Consider the following 16,420-nt stretch of genomic DNA (forward strand, 5'->3'; position numbering starts at 1 on the left):
GAGGAAAATTCTAGTAGTGATACATGAATGAGGCTTGCAACAATCAGGGGAAGATTCTCATCAGGGGGAGCATCCAGAAGCATGCTACCTAGGACATATGCGCGTTGTGCTCTTTTTGTCCTTCGACAAGGGTTATTTTTGTCCCACTGGGTTTTTGTTACCTGGCAAGGTTTTTAACGAGGCAACAATAAGCGCGTCCAATACCATCATTCATTGGTGGACATCCAAGAGGGAGTGTTGTAAATATTATTATCTATGTGGATGTCCATGTAAATACTCATTTGTTATGTATTTTGATGTAAACCCTACCTCTATATAAATGAGGCTAATAAGACTGAATGATAACACTTCTACTTCCTCCCAACTATTCTCTCTCCATCTTCTATTTACTTTATAACAGAATTCTTAAATAAAGATTCTAACCAATTAATAAAAGAAGCATTCCAATGCACAGGAGTAGGAGAATTACCAGAAAAATCCCAAACAGCTTTAGCAAAAGAACAATTCATAAACAGATGATCTATACACTCAACTGTGAAGCGATTATTGTTCTCGTTGAATCAGTTTGATTTCACAATTACTGCCTCAATCTTTAGGACAAAAAAACAGGCAAAACATGGATTTTATGGACTATCGACTTCTTTTTCTTTTTTGCACCAAATATGGACTTTAAATGGGTTTTGCGATTCGAGCTTGTGCCAATAATACTCTGGGCTCAAACTTATGGGTTCGAGCGATTAGGCTCGTGCTCCTTTTAGGCGTATTTGTCGGCTTTCGGGCTATTTTTATACCCCACCGGAGAAGTAAAATGTCTCCAAGTCAAATACAACGTAGTCTACTGTCAGAAATACTAGGCTTCACTTATTATGCTCCAACTGCATGGAACACAATCATCAGGTAACAACTCAGAAGTACCAATAATACTTTCGGTAAGAAGTGATCGATGGTCCTTTCCTTTAAATCATTTTAACCAAGTTCCCCAGTCGGCAATTCTCTCAAACCTATGCTTCCTACAAACTGTCCTTGATAGAATTGCAAGATAATTATCTCATTGCCATAGAGCTTGCTAGCTCTTGGTTGCTCTATATTTGAATATTTGATCATTGTACGTGCTCCATCACGAGTCATTTATATGATCGATAAGTTCCAAGGACACAGATACTGGGATAGCCTACTGACCGGGATTTCTGGGTTATCTAATTCCAACTGGCCGATCTTGTTGGCTTTAACAACTGTCAGTGAACAGCCTAATGAGTACTGACGTAAAGGGACCTACGCAGAGGAAAACCACGAGCCTTCAAATATGTATGTATGTGCGCGCGCATTGTATATATATATATATATATATATATATATATTTTCTTGCTTATTCTTCCCTACAAAGACGTATGCAATAATGTTGTTGGATCTAGTGTAGGTGATGCTGACACTGCTCTCCCTGATACGTCTCGCTCTTGGTTGTTAAAGCCTGCAGTTTCTCTGTCATAAAAAAAAAAAGCCTGCAGTTTCTCTTCTTCTTTTTCACTTTCTCTCAGAAGCTGCAAACACTATTCATGCGTTAACTCGTATATTTATGTACATGTACCGATATCTATATGTGTGTGTATGTATAGTAGGCATTCATATATAAATGGACAATCTAAAGAGATGTCCTCCTTAAATCTGAAATGTGAGGATATTTTACTTTTAGTATGTAGTTTAATAATATAAATAATTCATTCTCTAGTTACATATACACATATAAATTTTATAATAGATTATCCAAATCTGAAAACGTTTAACCATTTGATTAGTATAATGTTGATTGTTTTAATTTTATCTAATGGACTACATTTGCCTACACAATTTTGAATGACCAAATGACTATGAATTTAGTTGATTTTTTATATATGAACACAATTCTTGCATAGGGATTTAAATGATCAATTGTTGAAATCATTGAATTATGTTATATACTACTGTAAAATATGAAAAATCCTCAAATTCTTAAAGCAATGAGGTCATCTCTAAAACGGACCTCTACACACACGCATATTATATATATATATATATATATATATATATATATATATATATATATATATATATATATATATATCCATCTTATTAACCAGAGAAAAAAAAAACTATCTGCATCTCTCTCTCAGTTTCTAGGGTTTTAATTACATCATATTTTCCTGCAACCGCTACTACGTGCTGCCTATAACAATGCAGCTTATGCAACTATAGATTTTTCATTTTCTTTTAAATAGAAAGAAATATATAGTTCTTAAGTAGCACAATTCCCCCAATGCTCCTGTGGAGTTCCTAAGGAAATCAAAAACCAGACTATCTATATCATCAAGCAAATAAAAATACAACCAAACTTGCAGTTGCCTAAACACGGGATTTAAACTACTTTAGCTTTCTTCAATAAGTGGCATAGACAAAAGAACATCATGGTCACTGCCGTATGAACAACATTAAACATTGATCAATAACTGTTGAACTGAAGATGCAGACTAGTCTTATTTTTTTCTTTGGTTTCACTTCCTTTCTGATTTAGCACAAAATAATAGACTTAATGCACAGCTTCCATACCATGTTAAGCAACTATGTACTAGGCCGTAAAAGTTTAAATTGCTGAAAAATATATGGGCCAAAAATGTATCAAGTAGATAACAAACACGAGTGCTCTCACAATTATCGAAAGATATATTCATATGTAGCAAGCAATGTTTTGATTTTATGGTCAAAAACTGTCCTTTTTATATCTAACTGAAGATCTTTCTGAATAGCACATAAACATATGCCTGTATGCAAAGAAAAACTAAGAAGGAAACCAAACATATAAGCAATCAAATCTTAAAATGAACGATTTAAAGACTGTCCCAACCCGAGATGAAGGTTTCCTCTAGAGATTGATCTGTACCTATGCCAGGGCACTAGCTTTCCATCTCCATTTAAAGGTACAAGAGACATGGATGCATACTTTATTTCTCATAGTTGACGGAAATGTCACTTGTCATGAGTACTCCTGGACTAGCATCGCCTATAAGCTAGGTAGCTTGCCTATATCAGCTAGAAGGAGGCTCCTGGTCTTTATTTGGCTGAGAAGAATGGGCAAGCTTTGTAATCATACTCATCAGATTTTGGGGCGTTGCTCTCTGCATAGACTGGCTACTAGGGTATACAGAATTGGCCAAGAGGTTTTGATGAGGATTTTGCATATGGTGGTTGAACTGTCTCGGAATATCGATCTGATGATCCGCTGCATCAGTGGTAGCATGCGAAGGAAAATAAGCTTGCGTTGTTCCAGTAGATAAAGACAATGTGGAAGGCAAGGACGCCACATTGAAATTGTGGGGATCTGTATGTTGAGATGTGAATCCATGGCTTCCTAATTGATGAGATAGGGGAAAATTTGAAGACTGATTGTGATCCCAATTGTGAAAACCGTAATTAGGCATGGCATTACTATTGTTCAGAAGACCTGGAAAGAACAATGGATGATTGGTAGTAGCACTACTTCGGGTCATCAAGAAGTTGTTTGATGATGATGAACCATGATCGACAACATTCCCTCCTTGCTTTCGATGATCATCTTCATCTGATTCTTCCACATCTTTATCATTTTCTTGATCTTTTTCATCATCATTTGTTGATCTCCAAATATTGCTTCTAAACCCTTGATCTCCAATGTTTTGATCAAGAGATGATGGAGTGATATTCAGGAGTGACTGATGATTCATTAGGCCACCACCGCCATAGCTCCCGGGGGCAGGAGGCATCATCGGAAGAGGTGGAAGTTGGTCGATATCATCCTTGGCCGCGTCAAGCAACCAATCGACAACTTTGCTAGGCTGGTTAAGGCCAAGCCTATCTTGAAGATCATATAACTGAATAGCAGTAGGTACCGAAAGCCTCACGCGCCGGTCTCGCAACCCTCTCACAGTGCAAACTTTGCTATGCCTGTCCTTTCCTCCAAAAGCACGCGACACACGTACAATCCTTGGATCTTTACTTAACCTCATCCATGGTGCTACTGTTGTTGAAGTACTTGAACGAGAAATTGATGATGACAAAGCTACTTTTGAGGTCTTGCCAGCTTCATTATGAGTACTTGAATTTCCTGCTGGTCCCTGTACATCTGCTTCATTAGTATTGGGACTCCTAATCATCTTATGTGTACTCTCTCGTCATTAGTTCGCTATTGGGAAACTTATCATTTCAGCTCAAGATTACTCGATTTCTGGTCTCTTTGATGCTTCTCCTCGATCTTCTCCATATCCGAAAAGAAAAACAAAAGGGCAAGTAAATAAAACGATCAAAAAATGTGTGTGCTGCGATGAAATACAGATGATGATCCATGAAACTAATTCAAAGTGGGAGATGCTATAGAATGAATTCATGTAACTAAAATCACAGGAGCTTAAAATTGAAGGAGATCAAAGAGCCTTGAAGACGTTTAATTTATTTTTACACTATTAATATTGGACTAACCTCCCAAGTTCCCATTTCTCAGCTGCAGATAAAAATAGGGTAAGGAAGAAATATATTTCTTGCTGCAGGCCAAAAAGAAATATATATGTTATAAGAGCTATGAACTGCAAAAAACTAATAATTACATGCGATGATGGTAGAACTACTTATTTAAAATTGAACCAACTTACATGAAGCAAAAATCCTCTCTGGTTCTGTTGCTGACCAGTTTTTTGTGCTTGACTATCACAGCGATGATGAAGAATATATAAAAGTATTTTTGTTTTGCGTGGTTGAATTTGCCTTGTAAATTTGGTAGCTAGAGAACTGAACCAATTAAGTGGCCGCCCATTCTGAGGATCGAAATATTCTGCTAGTGTGTGGAGAATAAACTTGTTGAAGAAGAAGAAGAACAAGTAAGTGAGAGAAGCAAGGCCGGTTGAGAGAAAAGGAGGGCGCCGGAATTCCACACCGACCAAGCTCCAAGGAAAGATAAAGCAGTGGCAGATACGAGCCCACGTGGCACATTCACAATCAACTCATCAAAATGAATGTGCTAGCAGTAATCAGTGTATATCTCATCATTTTCTCATCACGCATAATACTAAACAATGATTGCACCAGTAACAAATTAAGAGAGTTAATAATCTAATTAAATCATGGACAATTCTTAGATTCACCCTTAGAATAAACGAGCATATTCATCTCCATTGTCGATTAATATACTTTTACTTAATAAATTTATAATCCAACGGTCCATAGATTAAATTAGCCTTTAAAGATCATTTCTGTAAAAAAATCAATCAAATCAGAAATCGTTTAATTATCTAATTGAATCAAACAAATGGATGGTTCTAACAACACTTACTACTATTATGATGAACCGTCCATGTATTTCATAAAAATGAATAACTAAAAAGTCTTCAATTTGATTGATTTTTTACAGATCTAATCTTTGTATTACGTTATACAACATGAATAGTTGGGTTAGAAAATTATAAAGTTATTATGTGTTAATCGCAAGAGATGGTGAATATGCTCATTCACCCAAGGGGTGAACTTAAGAATTATTCTTAAATCATTGCATGGATTCACTCATAGAATTAGGATGAGGATGATGTTATTTACGCTTTTAGAAAGTCATATATTTTCTCGAAAAATTTAAAATGTAAAATAAGTTTTAAGTAATGTTAACAACTTTTTTCTTTTTTCTTTTTTCTTTTTTTGAGAATAAGTAGTGTTAACAACTTCATATGTATAGTTTTGTAGGCAAAGATATACGTAATGTGTGCTTTGGTCCTAAATAATGCTTCATTAGATAATTATGAAATTAAAATTTTAATTGGGGACCATACTTGCTGAGCACATTCGAAAGTGAGGAGTTATGCTTTATCGACAATTATCAAAAGGGTTTTGCTATATCCTTTTCACATGCACGCCTATAGTACCAAGAAAGATGAAGATGTTCATGTGAGCAATTAAAGCCCTAGTAGCTCAAGTTTTCATCCCAATATTATCCACTCATGATGCATGTGGTCCAATTTTTTCGAGAATACATATCTCGTCAGACGGTTTATTTAACAAATTAATTGTGTTTACCCGTAAGATTTGTTGTTCTGACGTTGAAGAGCCATACTTAAATTTATGAGTTCAAATCTCCCCATTATATCACTGGTTGTTTCAATTACAGCTTAAACACAATTTCACTTAGTTAATTAATTAATCATGCAAATTGGTAGTGCTCTATGCGAAATCTCCTCCATATATATATATAATTGTGCATCATAGTCAATTGAACTCAAAGATCATCCGATTATTTCATAACTATAACACTGATTAGACATAATATATGTATATTAAGTATGCATGACATAATGTGTGTATATATTCAAGCAAAGAGATAGGGGGTGCCAGGGAAATTCTAACCAATGCAAGCAGATGTAGATTTCATGTGGGCGAGGATTAAGTTTACAGCGACAAATATTGGAAAGAAGCCACTAGTAGTTCTTGGATATAGCATATTATATATCATGCGCTACAAAAGTTGTGGTCTCCATATATACACAATACAGTAGCACTACACTAATTAGCCATAGCATGTGTATGATAGCTACTTGAAACAATGAGAAATGAGAAATATTAGCTAAGCTTACCTTCTAGATGAGGGACCGATTCATATTGTTTTTAAAAAGACCCACTGATTAGGACAAGTTTGGCATAAGAGGACCACACACTACCTTTTTATCTTGCAGAGAGATATGCACGGAAGTAGATTCAACACCTTGATGACCTAAAAGATAGCAGCTGACACCAGCCCTAATTGCTCTCTTCAAATTACTCGCTTCAAAATCACCCCTAGTATAATAATCAGTCCATTCCTTTGACTAATCGGTCCTCAATAATATATAGAGTGGTTTACTGGTTTTCTTTCTGATGGCTTTCCTACCTATAATGATGGCCCAGAACTTAATACCCCTAGCTAGCGCTACTCTTATTTTATTGTTGGTTGTGTTTCATCAGTGCTCCAGGCTCCAGGCTCCAGCTAGCTAGGTAGCAAAACCAGCATAATATGTAAGTAAAAGAGCAATCACAAACAGTAGCTAGTAATTAGTTTCCGTTTTGTTGTTTTTACTCATCAGCAGAACAGAATCAAAGAGTTTCTGTTCGTCTTGAAATATTAGGCCTACTTCTTTATTAGTTATTATATCACCACATGACACATATACTGTCAGAGAAGAGAGAGAGAGAGAGTAAAGTTCTGGTGTGTTTTGCAGGGAAGAGAAAGAGACGGGACATGAAGCTTTTTTAGGGTTTGGTGTGTGTCTCTGTTTAAAGAGTGTAAACAAGCAGTGATGGGAATCTCAAGAAGAAGAAGAAGAATAAGAAGAAGATCGAAGAGGCCAGAGCAGCAGCAGGCCAGCAGTAGCAGAAAGGCACTGCTGAGAGTGTTGGCAGTACTACTAGTGATCGAGGCAGCTAGCTAGAGTGAGGTGATATCGATTCACAATTAAACGATGTTATTACTGATCGAGTAGGTCGATCTGACTAACTGATTATGTAATAAAGCGAAGCTTAAGGGGTACGTATTGGTGTTGGCCCCAAGGTCAAAAATGGTCCCCGGGATTCCAGACACAAGCTCTTCTGTCAGCTCACGACTAATCGCCCTCAACTTTCTGAATCTACTCCTACACCCCTGCAGTATTACCCTTCTATGCATCGATCCCACCATCACCATGCTTTGTCAAATTTCTTACCAACAACTTGTTTCTCTCATCGTACGATTATGTAAATGTGTGTGTGTGTGTGTAAGGTATTAGGTATGTATGTATATACCACATGCATGAGCATATAAATTAAACCACCCTTTTAACTTATTTGCCCTAATTTCATCTTCATACAAAATATTATGAGCCGGCCGTGTGTTAAGAAATTAATATATACTACTTAAAAACAACTCATATATGTATGATACATATGGAGCATAAAATCGACAGCTATTTCATAAACAGTGTTGTGTGAACGGCTTTCTAATTAACTCACAAACCAATCTTGATTAATTTCATTCGCACCTACAACTACTCGGTTACATGAATTACAACGTTCTCGACAGAGCACTAACCTAGCTATTACCTTACTGACATGAATTTAATTGATAGGTTAGGTTTGTTTTAATGACATGAGTAACTACGTACTAACAGCACAAGTTCTAAGGAAAAAATAGAGAGTTAATCTTTCCGTTTTTCTCTTTCATCATACCACATAATGTTCTAGGAACAAAGGGAGTGGCATGATCTCAATGAGATCACAGAATAGATAATTTGTGTATACTATAATATACTAAGAATTTTACAAACTTGTTGGGCCGTGGGCGTGAGTGTGTGAGTGGTTATCTATTTATTTATTAGTTATCTATCAATGTATATACTATAAAGTCAAGTACTCCGATTTTCATATTTTGATAATTGTCCAAAATACTTTTAGTCCATAAAATTAAAACTCATAATGAAATCATTCAAATAGTTTTTTTTTTTTGGTACAACATCTAAATAGATAGGGTGGTTCTAGTTGGACCTCCAAATTTAATATTTGGACCTCTAATTTTTTTCAATTATTAATAGATTTTGTCAAGTCATATGAAAAGACAAATAAGGACAAAGTTAGAAAAATGAAAAAAAAAAAAAAAAAACTCATCTTACCTTCCCCAAATATAACATTCAATTAAATTGTTTTTTTTTTTTTTCCGAAATTTTCTTATATTGTCATATAGTTTTATAATTTACCTAAAACAATTAAGTAAAAATTAATAATTTTTATACATGGCCTACAATTAATACAAAAGTAAATTCAAAACAATCTGATTTGAAATTTCCTTAAATTATATTCATTGAATATTATGATATAGTTATTACTCGATCTTTCAACCCAAAACCCATGAAATCCTTCTATGAAATCCTTCTTTTAGCAAATTCAAAGGAATTCCAGGAACATATCAAAATCGAGAACCAACCCTCTGATTAATTTTGGTGGAGGAGAGATCTACTCATAAGAGAACAATATCATGTGATTTTGATTCATTCTTTTTCTCATGGTTGAATATAGAGATAAAAAGTAGAGTAAGAGATTATTGTATCTCATGTTCAAGGGTGTTTTGGTAAAAATAAGGAGGTCCACTTAGCTTTTTAGGATACTAAAAAGTAAATTAGAGGTCTACTAAGTATAGGAGGTCCAAATAGCAAATTTGGAGGTCCAACTAGAACCACCCAAATAGATATATTAGTGAGATAAAAAAAAACCGAAAAACATAAATACAAAAAAAAAATATATTAAGAAGTGGCTTATAGCAATTATATGTGTATTGTACGGGTACACTACAAGAAAAATGGAATTTTGCAAGGAATTTTTTCCTTGTAAAAAACTGGAAATTTGTTGCATTAACCCAAATGCAAGGAATATTCCTTGCATTTGGGTCCTGGCAAAGAGGCCCTTGCAAAAGAGCAAATGCAACAACCTGAAAATTCCTTGCATTTGAACAAGCTTTTGCAAGGAATTTATCCTTACATTTTTTAATTTGGGGTACACATTATTGCCCTTATGTAAGGAAAGTTCCTTGCATCAGTCCTTGTATTAAGGGGAATTTGATTATACACCCAAATTGACACACCTCTTTTAGAATAAACCCATCCATAAGAGTGTTTTAATATACACCCAAACCAATTAATTAGGTTTATGCAAAATAAAAAAACCTATTAAATAGAATAAATAATAAAACCCAATGTTGTTAAGAATTACTAAAGCTGCCACTATCAAATTTCCCATTCACCTATTAAATAGTATTGATAATAAAATCCAGTAATGTTGCCGATGGAAGTCAATCATGAAACGGCTGCCCATAGACGTCGCCCCAGAATTACTTAACCCTTGATTTCAGCAATTGAAAATTCTCCTCTGGGTTGGAGGTTACGTAATCTTCACATTAAAAAGTCTAATCTGTACATTCAAAGTTGGTGTCAATATCTCTACAAACTTGTGATATAAATGGATTGCACAATCAGATGTTGGTGGGTTGCCTGTGTTCAACAGCATATCCGATTGGTACGGTTCATGAGTATTGTGGTTGCTACCTATTCAAAAGGTGTGTGTGCTCCTGACGAAGAGGTATTTGTTTTGTGATGGTTCTAGGTTTTTGATATTGAGTAGGTATGATAGACTATACAAGTTCTTGATTGCAGGTATGATTAATATGCTCCGAGTAACAAAGTCGTTGAGAATGAGAATCAAATTTCAATGAACCTGAGGTCGAGGTCTAAATGCAAAAAACCCCTTATTTTAGCCGACTTCATCACTGAGAGGACCAAGAAAGGAAAAGCAAAAGCTGAAATTGTTAAGAAGGACGATAATGATTTTGTCGTACAATCGCCTTCCAAGAAAAAGAAGACCCAATAGTAGATCAAAACATAGGTGTTTGGAGACTACGGGTTGGTAAGTGCATGACGATTCCTGATGCAAAGAGGCTTAAGGTTTATTTGGCGAAAAGAGAGAACAAGTAAGTGGTACAATTATGGATAAAAATGGGATACCCTTTTTATGAGTTCCTATTCAAGTTGGTGTCTCCGTATCACATAGGGTTCGTACCTCTTCATGAGAAGGTTGCTGTATATGTTTGCATTATGTTGTGCTGTAACCGGTGAAAGTTGGTATGTATGCATGTAGGTCGCCCCTGTGGCATGGAGTGAAGTCAGGAGTATTTGTTAAGGATGTACTAGCCATCTTGAATGAGGAAGTTGTCGGTGTGCAGGTTGTTGTGTGCATAGTTATCTACTGAAGCTGCGATTGATTTATTTGCCTGTGTTATAGTAGCATGTTACCATATTTATTTTCTTGTGTTATAGAAGCATGTAACCATATTTCCTCACATATATCCTTATATGTAGTGTGACTATAAATTGGAAATGCTAATGTTTTTGAATCAAAGCTGGTCCTTGCAATGATTGCACCCTCTAGATGAATAACATGGACCCTATTATGGAAAATTAATGAACATGGAATATTGATTCTATACCTACGCCTATTGGAATGGGGAATCAAATTTCATTCAAAAAAAGGGAAAAAAAGAAAAGCAAAATGACATACCTTGATGAGAGGATGTTTAATCACTACATGATAAGAATACCTCCACAAAAGGATGTTTAATCAGATTGAGAAATTATCTACGAAATCTAATAGGAATATCTACACAACCACATCTACTTAAAAATGGCAAATATAAAGATCAAATCTGAAAGGAAGAGATATACAATAATTAAGGCAATTAATCTTTTTAAATAAGGAATATCTACACAAACATATCTCCTAAAATATGACATTAGTTACATACAATAATTAAGGCAATTAATCACGTTGACATATTTAATAATAGGATTATCTACACAAACATATCTACTAAAAAATGGAAAATATATAGGTCAAATCAGAAAGGAAGAGATATACAATAATTAAGGCAATTATTCGCTTTTAAATCAGGAAAAATAAATTGATGGTATTAAATTCTAATTTGTGTTTATAACTGATGCCATATTTAAATTTTAAAAAACACCTATATTTGAGGATATTTTCCTTTTTCGACGAGAAGGGTAAAATAGTCAAACTAAAAAAATGAGAAAAAAACTTAATTATAGACTTAAAACCTATACGGTAGGTTTAATTATATGAATGGGTGTAGATTAAAAGAAAACATATGATTGGGTTTCTCTTAAAATGAGCTTCATTTTTTGGGTTTTTTTCTAATTTTCTCTTGTATTAAAGTACATGCAAGGAATTTTCAGTTTTCCCCAAATGCAAGGATTAATATACAAGGACAATTTCCTTGCATTTTTAATAATAATATAAATGTACAGATAATAAATAAAGGAAATTTCTTTGCATTTTCTTTTGTGGATATTTGATTTCCTTCATTAATTATTCTTTTAATATTATTTTCAATTAAATATAAATGAAATTTTTAGCCAATAAAAAAATAAATAATACCCAAAAAAAAAAAGGATTAAAAATATGTTCTTCATATGTAAAGAATTACATCAAAAGTTCAAGCCACAGCCACGCCACTAACACTAATCTATAACAAGTTTAGAAACAAGCCACAGCCACGCCACTAACACTAATCTATAACAAGTTTAGAAAAACATACGTGCTTCATATATAATCAACTTGTTCATTTGTACATCAAAAGTTAAAGCTTCATAACCTACACTAATCGATAATAAGAATAAATTAGATGTCCCATCTGTTCGAGTAAGGTAGAATGTCAAAACTCAAGTAAATCCACCGAAGTTTCAATGTACATGCCAGTAATGTGTCAGTCTGTATTACTCAAAATGGACACAATAGATTTTCTTGGGTATCGCTAGATGGTAGCATAATCAAGGTAAAAAGCTATAACTGCACAAAAAGGGACATCAGACCAAAAGTCCAGCAAATGCTCACCCAAAATTCTCAAGCAAGTCTTAGAAGCCACTGTTGGGGTGGAGGAAGTCATCCTCACTCATCTGCCCAGGATATTGCCTCAACAAACTTTCCACTTGAGCCTTCAAATGTCCATTTTGTTCCTTCATACTATATTAGGAACTTAGCTTCCAGAGTCAGTTTGATAGAATCAAGTGGAGTACCCTCATATACGTATTGGTACAACTCCTTTATAAGGGCATTCCTCTCTGCCTTCATCTTCTCCTATATATAAAAGAATAAAACTATAAAAAAATGACTGAAGACAAATAACATGATTCAACACTTATTTGATCTGCATAAGGAATACAAGGCTAGTTTGTCTCCATTTTTATGGTCCAGCCAATATATAGAATAAATCCCAAATTGTCTTGCCTTTTGTAAGACTAAAATTAATAACACTAAGAACATCATTTGAGGCTTGATGTATAGTACAAGACAGAGCAGTTGGATAATCAAAAGCTAGCCAAAAACAATAGTTCAGTAATACTGCAAAATCTCAGACAAGAAAAACACATCATCCCTCCAAAAATTATCTTGTGTATTCAATCCATGACAAAACTGATTGATCGATCTGGGTACAAAAGTCAATTTCTACATTGAGTATATATCCATATATCTAAAGAAGTTGCCCAGAGCTATATCATTCACCTAGCTAGTAAGAGAAATATGAATAAAAAAGAATAAATTAACCAAAGAGATTAAGACATGATAGAAAGAGATTGGCCAAATGACTCCACGATTAAGCTATAGTAACCTACCAACAGCTCAACAACCAAAGTTAATTGCAACTAGCCTAATCATTTTATACATGGCAGAGTAGATTTTTGAAGGCCCTAGAAGAATGGAAGGATCACCAACACACACATTGTAATATACATAACCTACACTAGCTGACTTACATATTTGTTCTTGGCAACCTCATTGATCCATTCATAATTATCATCCTTGCGTTTCACTCCCTAATTATGTATTAGCGACAACTCCTTGCCATATTCCATTAAACAAATATACATAGATATTACTAACCAGTTTAGTGTCCATTTAAAATTTTCTTTTGAACTTCAAACTAATTTCTATTTACCTTAGAGGCCACCAAAGCATGTTGTACATATGGTCGTGCACCGGCTTTGTGGGTATGTTGTCGTCCACTCCTCCTTCAGTCGAGCCTTGAACTGAGACTAAGCAGTAGACATTTTGGAATCCGCATATGCAACCACAACTGGATCAGTCACGTCCACCACAAAGAACACCTAATAAAAAAATTCAGTTAATATAGAGATATAAATAAGGTCTTAGATATGAACACCTGTATACATGATATATAATGTACCTCAGATTCAGGTATACTAGATCAGAATCATTAGTAAATAATCATTTAGTTACAACGAGAAAAAAATCACCTCACAATAAATCTTCTAAAATCTAGTTAGCATGAACCTCATTTAGTATAAATATCACCCGCAAATCCTCTCTTAGTTCCCTTTTATCAGGCTCTTCATCAATATCAGATTATCAGACCATCCATAGTGACATATTGATCCAGCTCAACTTAATGACTTCACATAAATTGTTTGAGGATTGTACTGGCCTTAATGGGTAAAAAAAACCTTTGGTCTTTCCTGTAAGTGTCGGACAATAAAGCAAATATGAAGATATGAGTTTGGCATAAACAAATGTAAAAAAGATATCGAATACCTTTCAAAACAAAGCAACTGAAGATCAGTGATGAGGTAGCTGAATGATCTTTAACTCAATTGTGGATTGCAAGCCCTGAGAAATACATAAAAATAAAAAATAACAATAAATAAAACAAAGACATTCTATAAACTCTAATTCATATCAACAAAGCGAAAAACAAAATTTCTCTAATCTTGTAAGGACACCTAAAGGTACCGGCCAACACAGCAATATTATCCCTCCTATCATAATATTATTTTTCCTGATAAATTACAAGTGTTGAGATTGATTAAAGTTTGTTCTTATGCAGGTGTTTCTAGCAAGTTCAAAGTGATCAAGATTGGGTTATTTTTCCATTATGTACACACATGCAATAGAATGAATTGGGAACAAAAGGAATTTATGTTATGCCATAGAAAGACAAAAAATGAATTAGCACCAGAACCCTAAAACCAGTTTGTGGATATTGAAATGAACCCACCCAGACAATAAAATCAACACAAAAGCACACATTTTCTAAAATCCTTGCCTTCATCTTCCTACACACAAAATAAAGCAAATTGAAAACCTTTTCACAACCCATAAACAGAGAAACATGATAAAAATCCCAAATTGATAAAAGAAAAGAGAACCCAGAGCACAAATATGGAAAGCCCATACATCAATTTGCAAGGAGATATGAATTATTAAACATTAAACCTTCAAGCAGAGAGAGAGAAAGAGAACCTGAATACAAGAACCATCATGTGAACTTCATTAGGGATGGGCGAGATGAAGAAAGGTAGATGGAGAACTGGTGACTTTCGAAAAGGTTTGCTCTCAGATTCTGAGAGATTATCAAGAGCCCTCAGTGGATCTGGTCTTTGGAGTGTGCGAGAGGAAGCTTCTGTTTTCACTTTTCTTCTTGATATCAACACAAGAAGCAAGGATTTAGCTCCTTGTATTTATTCACATACAAAGAATATCTTGTGTCCTTGCAATATTTGTGCATAAAAAGCAAAGAACTTTGCAATTCCTTGTATTAAGTGATTTCATTTGAGCGCTCAATGCTCCCGCCCAAAACAATGCAAGGACTCTGAAAACACGTGCAAGGAATTTATGGGTTCTAAAATATCTAGAAGCCAAATGCAAAGAAATTGGATATTCCTCGTATATACTCTTAAACAATACAAGAAACTGTAAAATTCCTTGTGTAACCATACTAAATACAAGGAATTTTCAGTCTTTGCATATAAACCCGTTGCAAAAGCTAAAATTTCTTGTAGTGGTATGTGACTAATTTAAAGAAGGGTCTTTTTGACACGCTAAAAGCAAGCGCATAATTTAACCCTGAAAATATCGTTAGTAGTATAAGCAAATAGGGATCGTTCTATTCCGGGGATTGAGGGTACACCTGTCATTGTCAAACAATTAAACAATTAAAATTAAAACAAAGTATAATATTCACAAAGATATTCACAAGTATAAACATTATTTACGAAAAAGGGGGGTTTTGTTTTTGGTTTTCGAAAAATAAACTAAGTTAAGAAAACAATTAAAACACAAAAACATAAATATAAAGATGGAATGAGAGAAACAAAGATCAAAACCGAAACTTATAATCAAATTCGATTCAAACCCTAGTATTGTTCATCTAAGTCATGAGAAAGGAGTTGATCATGTGAAACATTCGAAAGCAAATGATTTCCCATATTTTACTTTTCAATGCTAATTAACCTAAGTGAAAGCACCTAGATTAATTGTAATACCCGAAAAATTCAAATTAATGTCCGATGACATTTTGGAAATGATTTCGTAGACGTGGGCACGAATACGAAGCTTGAAGGAGTTGTGGAATTAGTTCGAACGATTTTATTTCGAAAACGAACGTTATTTAGGGGGTCTTGAAAAGTGACTTCTTATACGTACAGAATTTGGGAAAACTTTCTTCATGAAAGTTGTAGAGCTCGTCGATACGATCTCGTGCATATGTGGAACGCAATATTCGGAGTTCGTATGAATAAGTTATGAATATTTGAAAATTGGGAATTTTCTATAAATATCAAAAAAATGTTGACTTTTTTCATTAAGGACGAAAACATGTTGAAATTGCGGAATAGTCCCCGCGTTTCCTCTCCGTTCTCTCTCTCGTGCGTCCCTCAGACCCGACGGGTCGCGACCGACCCGACCCGGTCGGAACGGTCACTTCCCGGACGCCACCGCCACCGGACCCGCACCAGACCGGCACGCCGTGCCGAGTGTAGCTGTTCTGTGGCCTCGCCCCGCCCCGCCGCTGCCTCCA

The 16,420-nt window shown here is 34.8% G+C and overlaps 1 protein-coding gene and 1 long non-coding RNA gene across 4 annotated transcripts; both read right to left on the reverse strand.

Moving 5' to 3' along the window:
- Nucleotides 1-2,671: 2,671 nt before the first annotated feature.
- On the reverse strand, nucleotides 2,672-4,933 carry LOC133726283 (transcription factor TCP13-like). Of its 2 annotated transcripts, XM_062153792.1 has the most exons (3): nucleotides 4,653-4,933; nucleotides 4,483-4,544; nucleotides 2,672-4,258 (listed from the first exon to the last, which is right to left on the reverse strand). In XM_062153792.1, exon 3 carries the CDS (start codon nucleotides 4,158-4,160, stop codon nucleotides 3,057-3,059), a length of 1,104 nt encoding a protein of 367 aa, XP_062009776.1. In that variant the 5' UTR covers nucleotides 4,161-4,258; nucleotides 4,483-4,544; nucleotides 4,653-4,933; the 3' UTR covers nucleotides 2,672-3,056. The 2 variants fall into 2 exon arrangements, with proteins under 2 accessions (XP_062009776.1, XP_062009777.1); XM_062153793.1 differs by lacking the exon at nucleotides 4,483-4,544.
- A 7,177-nt stretch (nucleotides 4,934-12,110) lies between these two features.
- On the reverse strand, nucleotides 12,111-15,101 carry LOC133745398 (uncharacterized). Of its 2 annotated transcripts, XR_009863597.1 has the most exons (4): nucleotides 14,866-15,101; nucleotides 14,158-14,232; nucleotides 13,544-13,712; nucleotides 12,111-12,684 (listed from the first exon to the last, which is right to left on the reverse strand). It is a non-coding gene; the product is annotated as an uncharacterized LOC133745398 (long non-coding RNA). The 2 variants fall into 2 exon arrangements; XR_009863596.1 differs by lacking the exon at nucleotides 12,111-12,684 and having other exon boundaries at nucleotides 13,370-13,712.
- Nucleotides 15,102-16,420: the final 1,319 nt, after the last annotated feature.

The sequence above is a fragment of the Rosa rugosa genome, chromosome 1, assembly GCF_958449725.1.
Source record: "Rosa rugosa chromosome 1, drRosRugo1.1, whole genome shotgun sequence".
In the NCBI taxonomy this organism is placed as follows: domain Eukaryota; kingdom Viridiplantae; phylum Streptophyta; class Magnoliopsida; order Rosales; family Rosaceae; genus Rosa; species Rosa rugosa.

What these genes read in the sequence shown, in the direction of transcription:
- LOC133726283 (XM_062153793.1), bottom strand. Translation starts at nt 4,160, where the DNA reads ATGATTAGGAGTCCCAATACTAATGAAGCAGATGTACAGGGACCAGCA.